We start from the raw sequence: 12,500 nt of genomic DNA, 5'->3' as shown, positions 1-12,500 counted from the left end.
ACGACACTTCAGCGTTTCTGAGGATTCAAGCGCACACCGATGAATTCTTCATGTCCATATGATCATTTATGCATCATTCACAAATTCTTCAGAAAGCGTAGAAATCTAATATCTTTTCATATCAAAACTGATCGCACTGCACATCAACTTTTCCTTGTATCTCCCTATTTTAATGCATTCATTTTATTTCATTTTAATTATATCTATAGCTTCAATTGTTTTATTTTTTATTTATTAGCTGATATCACAAATATAGAAATAATTTGTTATGTGTGTGAATTAAGGGACTTAAAAATACCTAACTGGTACTTTATTTTATTTATTTTTTATAAGGAAGCTCCAAATATTTAATTTTATATTTTATTTTATTTTATTTTATTTAAACTTTTTTAAGGAAGCTTCAAATGTTAATTGTAATTATCATATGGCCTATTACTCTAGATTTTTTTGGACACATTTTAAATTAAATTATTTGAATTAAATTATTCTTCTTGTTTGTAAAAAAAAAAAAAAACTTTTAAAATATTTACAAATACAATTTAATACTCTTTTGGAAAATGAGTAAGTTGTGTGAACTCACATTAATTAAGGCTAAAAAATTACCTTATTTTATTTTATAAAAAATTTTTTGTGTGTAATTTTATTCTATTTTTATTTCATTTTATTTTGTGTTGTGTTATTTTATTTTTATTATTTTATAAGAAGCTCCAAATAATTAATTGTAACCAGTATCATATGGCCAGTATTTTTACAATCAAATTTTGTCGGTAATTAATTTAAAATAAAATTGAATTATTCTACGACAAAATTTGTTTGTAAAAATACTTTAAATATTGAATTAACTATTGAAAGTTATGATTAAGGTGTGAAATGTAAAAAAAATTTAAATCACTTTCATGCAAAGCATAAATCTGCTTCATAGCTGGAGTATTTACTGACATTTAATACTGAGTTCCCTAATATTTCTAAAATATCTAACATTTAATTTATGTACTGCAAGTTAATTGTGCAATGACAATAAAAGCATTCTCATTTTAAATAAACATGCCATACATAAATAAATAAATGAATAAATAACTTGCCATATTTTATCAGTTATAAAATATAAATGTGGTAGAAGTGGCTTGATGAGGTTGCGAGCCGGACTCGAACCTGAGCTCTGATCACAGGCTGTTTCTGTCTCAGGTGAAATGCTGTAAATACTGGCCTGACGACACCGAGATCTACAGAGACATCAAGGTCACACTCATCGAAACACAACTTCTGTCCGAATACGTGATCAGAACGTTTGCAGTGGAGAAGGTGAGAAAACAAACACTCTTCACTAACACTACACAAACACTACACAAACACTACACAAACACTCATCACAAACACTCATCACAAACACTCTACACAAACACTCTACACAAACACTACACAAACACTCATCACAAACACTACACAAACACTCATCACAAACACTCTACACAAACACTCTACACAAACACTCATCACAAACACTCTACACTAACACTACACAAACACTCATCACAAACACTCTTCACTAACACTACACAAACACTCATCACAAACACTCTACACAAACACTCTACACAAACACTACACAAACACTCTACACAAACACTCTACACAAACACTCTACACAAACACTACACAAACACTCATCACAAACACTCTACACAAACACTCTACACAAACACTCTACACAAACACAACACAAACACTCATCACAAACACTCTACACAAACACTCTACACAAACACTACACAAACACTACACAAACACTCTACACAAACACTCTACACAAACACTACACAAACACTCTACACAAACACTCTTCACAAACACTCTACACAAACACTCTTCACAAACACTCTACACAAACACTCTACACAAACACTCTTCACAAACACTCTACACAAACACTCTACACAAACACTCTACACAAACACTACACAAACACTCTACACAAACACTTCACAAACACTACACAAACACTCATCACAAACACTACACAAACACTCTACACAAACACTCTACACAAACACTCTTCACAAACACTCTACACAAACACTCTTCACAAACACTCTTCACAAACACTCTACACAAACACTCTACACTAACAATCTACACTAACACTCTACACAAACACTCATCACAAACACTACACAAACACTCTACACTAACACTCTACACAAACACTCATCACAAACACTACACAAACACTCTACACAAACACTCTTCACAAACACTCTTCACAAACACTACACAAACACTCATCACAAACACTACACAAACACTCTACACAAACACTCTTCACAAACACTCTTCACAAACACTCTACACTAACACTCTACACAAACACTACACAAACACTCTACACAAACACTCTACACAAACACTCTACACAAACACTTTTTTCACAAACACTCTACACTAACACTCTACACAAACACTACACAAACACTCTTCACAAACACTACACAAACACTCTACACAAACACTCTTCACAAACACTCTTCACAAACACACTACACTAACACTCTACACAAACACTCTACACAAACAATCTACACAAACACTACACAAACACTACACAAACACTCATCACAAACACTACACAAACACTCATCACAAACACTCTACACAAACACTCTACACAAACACTCTACACTAACACTCTACACAAACACTCTACACAAACACTACACAAACACTCTACACAAACACTCATCACAAACACTCTACACAAACCCTCTACACAAACACTCTTCACAAACACTCTTCACAAACACTCTACACAAACACTCTACACAAACACTCTTCACAAACACTACACAAACACTCTTCACAAACACTACACAAACACTCTACACAAACACTCTTCACAAACACTCTACACAAACACTCTTCACAAACACTCTACACAAACACTCTACACAAACACTCTTCACAAACACTCTACACAAACACTCTACACAAACACTCTACACAAACACTACACAAACACTCTACACAAACACTTCACAAACACTACACAAACACTCATCACAAACACTACACAAACACTCTACACAAACACTCTACACAAACACTCTTCACAAACACTCTACACAAACACTCTTCACAAACACTCTTCACAAACACTCTACACAAACACTCTACACTAACAATCTACACTAACACTCTACACAAACACTCATCACAAACACTACACAAACACTCTACACTAACACTCTACACAAACACTCATCACAAACACTACACAAACACTCTACACAAACACTCTTCACAAACACTCTTCACAAACACTACACAAACACTCATCACAAACACTACACAAACACTCTACACAAACACTCTTCACAAACACTCTTCACAAACACTCTACACTAACACTCTACACAAACACTACACAAACACTCTACACAAACACTCTACACAAACACTCTACACAAACACTTTTTTCACAAACACTCTACACTAACACTCTACACAAACACTACACAAACACTCTTCACAAACACTACACAAACACTCTACACAAACACTCTTCACAAACACTCTTCACAAACACACTACACTAACACTCTACACAAACACTCTACACAAACAATCTACACAAACACTACACAAACACTACACAAACACTCATCACAAACACTACACAAACACTCATCACAAACACTCTACACAAACACTCTACACAAACACTCTACACTAACACTCTACACAAACACTCTACACAAACACTACACAAACACTCTACACAAACACTCATCACAAACACTCTACACAAACCCTCTACACAAACACTCTTCACAAACACTCTTCACAAACACTCTACACAAACACTCTACACAAACACTCTTCACAAACACTACACAAACACTCTTCACAAACACTCTTCACAAACACTCTACACAAACACACCACAAACACACCACAAACACAAACACTACACAAACACTCTACACAAACACTCTACACAAACACTCTACACAAACACTCTTCACAAACACTCTACACAAACACTCTACACAAACACTACACAAACACTCTTCACAAACACTCTTCACAAACACTCTACACAAACACTCTACACAAACACTCTTCACAAACACTCTACACAAACACTCTACACAAACACTACACAAACACTCTACACAAACACTCTTCACAAACACTCTACACAAACACTCTTCACAAACACTCTACACAAACACTCTACACAAACACTCTACACAAACACTCTACACAAACACTCTTCACAAACACTCTACACAAACACTCTACACAAACACTCTACACAAACACTCTTCACAAACACTACACAAACACTCATCACAAACACTACACAAACACTCTACACAAACACTCTACACAAACACTCTTCACAAACATTCTACACAAACACTCTTCACAAACACTCTTCACAAACACTCTACACAAACACTCTACACTAACACTCTACACAAACACTCATCACAAACACTACACAAACACTCTACACAAACACTCTACACAAACACTCTACACAAACACTCTTCACAAACACTACACAAACACTCTACACAAACACTCTACACAAACACTCTACACAAACACTCTTCACAAACACTACACAAACACTCATCACAAACACTACACAAACACTCTACACAAACACTCTACACAAACACTCTTCACAAACATTCTACACAAACACTCTTCACAAACACTCTTCACAAACACTCTACACAAACACTCTACACTAACACTCTACACAAACACTCATCACAAACACTACACAAACACTCTACACTTACACTCTACACAAACACTCATCACAAACACTACACAAACACTCTACACAAACACTCTTCACAAACACTCTTCACAAACACTACACAAACACTCATCACAAACACTACACAAACACTACACAAACACTCTTCACAAACACTCTTCACAAACACTCTACACTAACACTCTACACAAACACTACACAAACACTCTACACAAACACTCTACACAAACACTCTACACAAACACTCTACACAAACACTTTTCACAAACACTCTACACTAACACTCTACACAAACACTACACAAACACTCTTCACAAACACTACACAAACACTCTACACAAACACTCTTCACAAACACTCTTCACAAACACTCTACACTAACACTCTACACAAACACTCTACACAAACACTCTACACTAACACTTTTCACAAACACTCTACACTAACACTCTACACAAACACTACACAAACACTGTACACAAACACTACACAAACACTCATCACAAACACTCTACACAAACACTCTTCACAAACACTCTTCACAAACACTCTTCACAAACACTCTACACAAACACTCTTCACAAACACTCTACACAAACACTCTTCACAAACACACTCTTCACAAACACTCTACACAAACACTCTACACAAACACTCTACACAAACACTCTTCACAAACACTCTTCACAAACACTCTACACAAACACTCATCACAAACACTACACAAACACTCTTCACAAAAACTACACAAACATTCTACACAAACACTCTACACAAACACTCTACACAAACACTACACAAACACTCTTCACAAACACTCTTCACAAACACTCTACACAAACACTCTTCACAAACACTCTACACAAACACTCTACACAAACACTCTACACAAACACTCTACACAAACACTCTTCACAAACACTCATCACAAACACTCTTCAAAAACACTCTACACAAACACTCTACACAAACACTCTACACAAACACTCTACACAAACACTCTACACAAACACTACACAAACACTCATCACAAACGCTCGTCACAAACACTCTTCACAAACACTCTTTACAAACACTTTACACAAACACTCTTTACAAACACTCTACATAAACACTCCACACAAACACTCGTTACAAACACTCTTCACAAACACTCTTTACAAACACTTTACACAAACACTCTTCACAAACACTCTTTACAAACACTTTTTACAAACACTCGTTACAAACACTCTTCACAAACACTCTTTACAAACACTTTACACAAACACTCTACACAAACACTCTTCACAAACACTCTACACAAACACTACACAAACACTCTACACAAACACTCTTCACAAACACTCTACACAAAGACTACACAAACACTCGTCACAAACGCTCGTCACAAACACTCTTCACAAACACTCTTCACAAACACTCTTTACAAACACTTTACACAAACACTCTTTACAAACACTTTACACAAACACTCGTTACAAACACTTTACACAAACACTCGTCACAAACACTCTTTACAAACACTTTACACAAACACTCTACACAAACACTCTTCACAAACACTCTACACAAACACTACACAAACACTCTACACAAACACTTTACACAAACACTCTACACAAACACTCTTCACAAACACTCTACACAAACACTACACAAACACTCGTCACAAACACTCGTCACAAACACTCGTCACAAACACTCTTTACAAACACTCTTTACAAACACTTTACAAACACTACACAAACACTCGTCACAAACACACTCTTCACAAACACTCTACACAAACACTCTTCACAAACACTCTACACAAACACTCTTCACAAACACTCTACACAAACACTCTTCACAAACACTACACAAACACTCTTCACAAACACTCTTCACGAACACTACACAAACACTCTACACAAACACTACACAAACACTACACAAACACTCTACACAAACACTCTTCACAAACACTACACAAACACTCTTCACAAACACTCTACACAAAAACTCTACACAAACACTCTTCACAAACACTCTACACAAACACTACAAAAACACTACACAAACACTTCCCAAACACACTACACAAACACTCCACACAAACACTCTACACAAACACTCTTCACAAACACTCTTCACAAACACTCTACACAAACACTACACAAACACTATTCACAAACACTATTCACAAACACTCTACACAAACACTCTACACAAACACTCTACACAGACACTCTTTACAAACACTCTACACAAACACTCATCACAAACACTCTTCACAAACACTACACAAACACTCATCACAAACACTGTACACAAACACTCTTCACAAACACTACACAAACACTGTACACAAACACTGTACACAAACACTCTTTACAAACACTTTACACAAACACTCGTTACAATCACTTTACACAAACACTCGTCACAAACACTCTTTACAAACACTTTACACAAACACTCTACACAAACACTCTTCACAAACACTCTACACAAACACTACACAAACACTCTACACAAACACTTTACACAAACACTCTACACAAACACTCTTCACAAACACTCTACACAAACACTCATCACAAACACTCAGCACAAACACTCTTCACAAACACTTTACACAAACACTCTACACAAACACTCTTCACAAACACTCTACACAAACACTTTACACAAACACTCTACACAAACACTCTTCACAAACACTCTACACAAACACTCTTCACAAACACTCTACACAAACACTCTTCACAAACACTCGTCACAAACGCTCGTCACAAACACTCTTTACAAACACTCTTTACAAACACTCTTTACAAACACTTTACAAACACTACACAAACACTCGTCACAAACACACTCTTCACAAACACTCTACACAAACACTCTTCACAAACACTCTACACAAACACTCTTCACAAACACTCTACACAAACACTCTTCACAAACACTACACAAACACTCTTCACAAACACTCTTCACGAACACTACACAAACACTCTACACAAACACTACACAAACACTACACAAACACTCTACACAAACACTCTTCACAAACACTACACAAACACTCTTCACAAACACTCTACACAAAAACTCTTCACAAACACTCTTCGCAAACACTCTACACAAACACTACAAAAACACTACACAAACACTTCCCAAACACACTACACAAACACTCCATACAAACACTCTACACAAACACTCTTCACAAACACTCTTCACAAACACTCTACACAAACACTACACAAACACTATTCACAAACACTCTACACAAACACTCTACACAAACACTCTACACAAACACTCTTTACAAACACTCTACACAAACACTCATCACAAACACTCTTCACAAACACTACACAAACACTCATCACAAACACTGTACACAAACACTCTTCACAAACACTACACAAACACTGTACACAAACACTGTACACAAACACTCTACACAAACACTCTACACAAAACACTCATCACAAACACTACACAAACACTCTACACAAACACTCTTCACAAACACTCTACACAAACACTCTTCACAAACACTCTACACAAACACTCATCACAAACACACTTCACAAACATTTTACAAACACTACACAAACACTCTACACAAACACTTCTGGAACAAGAACAAATGTGGGCGGGGCTTGATTTTTTCTGTGAGGAATTGATTGGATGGTTGTGGTTTGCCATTGGCTGATCATGTGATATCACATGTGAGTGACAGGTTACCTTGTTTGATTTATTTCGATTGAAAATTTACTTGAGTTGTGTGTGTGTGTGTGTGTGTGTGTGTGTGTGTGTGTGTGTGTGTGTGTGTGTGTGTGTGTGTGTGTGTGTGTGTGTGTGTGTGTGTGTGTGTGTGCAGCGAGGTGCTCACGAGATCCGAGAGATCAGTCAGTTCCACTTCACGGGCTGGCCGGATCACGGCGTGCCGTATCACTCCACGGGTCTCCTGGGATTCATACGCCGGGTCAAAGCCAAGTCCCCCCCCAACGCCGGGCCCATCGTGGTCCACTGCAGGTGTGTGACATCATCACCGTCTGCAGTCACATGACATCATCACCGTCTGCAGTCACATGACATCATCACCGTCTGCAGTCACATGATCCGTGCGCTATAAACTCAGCTTTAATTCTATAGCGCTTTACACAATACTGTTATATTATATATTATATTATATTATATTAATTATATTATATTGTATCATATTATTATTATATATTATATGTAGTGCTGGGCAACGATTAATCATGATTAATCGCATTCAAAATAAAAGTTTGTGTTTACATAATATATGTGTGCATTATGTATAATTACTTTGTATATATAAATAAACAAACATGCATGTATATATTTAAGAAAAATGTGTTATTTATATCTAAAATGTTTATATATAACATAAATTATGTATAAATGTATGTACAGTATATACATTCAAATATTTCTTAAATGTATAAATGCATATGTGTCTATTTATATATACAAAATAATTATACACAGCACACACACATATATTATGTAAACACAACATTTATTTTGGATGCGATTAATTGTGATTAATCGTTGCCCAGCACTAAATTATATTATATTATATTATATTTTATTTTATTTTATTTTATTTTATTTTATTATAACAAATATTCTGACATCATATGAGTGAATGTAAATTGATTTAGCATCCCAGACGTTTCCATATGGTTGCTTTTAATTGGATGTTCTTCTCTGTTGACCTCGATCTGTGTTGTGATTGGTCGGCTCACAGCGCGGGGGCGGGGCGAACCGGCTGCTTCATCGTGATTGACATCATGCTGGACATGGCGGAGCGCGAGGGCGTGGTCGACATCTACAACTGCGTGCGCGAGCTGAGGTCACGCAGGGTCAACATGGTGCAGACCGAGGTATTCCTTCACCACAAACACTGAATGTTCTGATCCAAGCTGACCAAAAATCGTTCTGGCGTCACTGCTGTTGGTTACATTTGGATTTATATTTACATTATAATAATTCTTATTAATATTCATATTTTAGGGTTTTTGGACAAACCCTCTTAAATCAAGATGCATTTACTTGAGAAGCAAAGTGACTTAAAGTCCTGCTGTGGTGGAACTCAAGCTTGTTTATATGTCTATGTGGTGTTTTTAATATGCTTTAAGACAAACCATGTGTAAATTCATAAGTCGACAGCATTGCTGAGTATTTTCTCCTTAAAACTGCAGTGAACCAAAGACAGTCTCAAAAACACGCTTTGAAATCGCTGGTGTTTCTGACGTCACAAACGACCTTGTAACCAATCAGATCAACGTGTGATCGTCAACGAGTGGATCTCTGAGTGAGTGAGTGAGTGGAGGCGGGGCTCATTTGCATATTCATATAAATGCACATACTAAATGAGGCAAGGGTGTCGAGTTACATTCAACATATTTTAAGGCATTTTTTCAAGGAAAAACGTTTAAATATGTAATTTTGGTGATCAAAGATGAGTTTTAAGGGATGGAATTATTGACTACAGGGGGACTTTAATCTTGATACATTTTCCAGTAAATGTATCTTGATTTTGGAATGTTTAGATATTTATGCTGGAAAAAACATCATCTTTTGCAGTGCAGTTCTGTTTCATTCTATTCACCTGTGGCGTCCTGCCTTAAAAAACAGAGATAAAAATAGGCCTGAAGGAACAAAGAGGCTTTTAGAACAGAAAAAAAGCATTAAATGTACTCGAGTCCTCCTGATTCCAGCATGTCGAACACGCCGCTGTTTTAACCTATTATCATCTCATAAACACACACACACACTTCCCCTTATAAGAGTGTGAATGTGTTTGGGTGAGAAAAGGAGATTATCAACTCCTGATGGGATTCTGTATCCCTGTGATGAAGATCTCACTGTAATTCCTCTCAGATCGCAGGAATCATTACGATTAACCCTCTTCTGCTCTTCAGTCATTTTTGACCGAAAAAAATGTTTTGTTTTTTTTCCAAAAAAAACCACGATTTTTTTTTTTTCATCGGAATGGTACGAAACATGGTAAAGGTTTCGGGACTTGCTGTGTGAACACACACACAAGAAATCATGGACATGATTCAAACAGGTTAAATGGTCCTTAAATAAATATTCACATTTGTGCTCCTCGCGGTCAGAAATGAGCGCATTGGAAATGAATGAGTTTCCTCTAGTGGAAGCGTTCGGTACTGCAGCCGAACTACATCTCACTGAAAGAGCATTTACTGAGATATCAACCTCACATGTGGAACACAACTTGTTTAGATTTATGGCTTTGATTTTCTAGCAGTTTTAGAGTAAAACGTGTTTTTGAAAATATATATTTCATATAAAAAATTAAAAAATACATGTTGGTGCATTTTTCATAAACAATACACGTAAAATTCTGTTACTTTTTTTAAGTTCACTTTTTTAAACTTTTTTCACTTCAACAATAATCTGGCAAGTGTCGTCTTTGAAAAAGAGATTTCAGTCTGTTGCTCTAAAAGCATTCAAAATTTACCAGTTTAAGTTGGAAATGTATGTTGGAAAGTTAGAAATATTTTCTATGCTCAAAAAGTGAATAAATGGATTATAAATACAGCGTAAGTATAATTTAGTATAAAAAAAATACAAAATATTAAATGAAAGACATTATCAAACTTAAATATAGTACATTCCATTCATTGACAAAAAAAGAAAAGAAAACCATTTGCGATGAGCACCAGATGCCGCATGTTTCATAGATGACGTCCGGATTGGTATTTGGGAACGTTTGCCTGATTCATCCTCCTTAAGTTCAGTGACCTTAAGAGGCGCGCGTGCGTGTGTGTGTGTGTGTGTGTGTGTGTGTGTGTGTGTGTATTTCCCTCACAGGTGTTTTAGCACGCTTTCTCGCCCTACGGGAACTTGTTACCTTCTTACACGCGCGTTTGAACTGTCACTGATCATTTGCGAGGACGATGGTGAGCGTTCGCTCATTAGAGAAGCTGTTCGTTCTCAGGCACCGAAAGGTCAAAGGTCACAGCAGAGCCTAATCAGCGACGCAATGACCCCGTCCTCACAATCTAGTCAACAGTGACAGGCCAAGATGGTTTGGAAATGTCACTTCAGCAGTGATTTCCATCAAGCGGCTCGAGTCGCTGAGGCGAAAGCTTCCGATCTGAAAAGTGAGATGCTTTGATGATTCTCTGCTAATAAAGTTTGATGTTCTTTCTGCCTCTCGCGTCGAAATCCCTCGTGAAACAAATGAGTGCAATCACAGTGGCATCTGCATTTTCAACGCTGACAAATTCCATGAATACAAAACAGATGAAGGATGTTGAGAGACGTGAAACCAGCACAGCGATGGAGCAAATCATGCATTAACTACACAGATTCATTCACACTGCAATATTTTGTATGAAATGCAAGTTATGGGGTCAGTAAGATGTTTTAATGTTGTTGAAGGAAGTCTCAAAAATACAGTAAAACAGTGAAATATTATTGTAATGTAAATCAGCTGTTTTCTATGTGAATATATAGTAAAGTGTAATTTATTCCTGTGATCTGACTTTTCAGTGTTTTCAGTGTCACATGGTCCTTCAGAAATCAATATAATATGATGAGTATAAATATTATTATCTAACATTGAAAGTTTAAAAGAACAGCATTTTTTCCAAATATAATCTTTTGTAACATTATACATGTCTTTACTGTCACTTTTGATCGATTTAGA

At 36.3% G+C, this 12,500-nt stretch overlaps 1 protein-coding gene across 1 annotated transcript in view; it reads left to right on the top strand.

Moving 5' to 3' along the window:
- Window positions 1–12,500, top strand: part of LOC143739996 (receptor-type tyrosine-protein phosphatase mu-like) — a 360,798-nt gene that overhangs the window by 299,100 nt on the left and 49,198 nt on the right. Inside the window, exons 25-27 of the mRNA XM_077232010.1 lie at window positions 1,186–1,302; window positions 8,670–8,824; window positions 9,567–9,702. Coding sequence (XP_077088125.1) covers window positions 1,186–1,302; window positions 8,670–8,824; window positions 9,567–9,702 — 408 coding nt within the window. The remainder of the gene's footprint in view (window positions 1–1,185; window positions 1,303–8,669; window positions 8,825–9,566; window positions 9,703–12,500) is intronic.

The sequence above is a fragment of the Siphateles boraxobius genome, unplaced genomic scaffold (genome assembly GCF_051911475.1).
Source record: "Siphateles boraxobius isolate OS27281-9 unplaced genomic scaffold, OSU_SipBor_1 161, whole genome shotgun sequence".
Taxonomy (NCBI): domain Eukaryota; kingdom Metazoa; phylum Chordata; class Actinopteri; order Cypriniformes; family Leuciscidae; genus Siphateles; species Siphateles boraxobius.
Note: the sequence above shows the minus strand (reverse complement) of the source record. Positions and strands in the feature narration are given on the sequence as shown.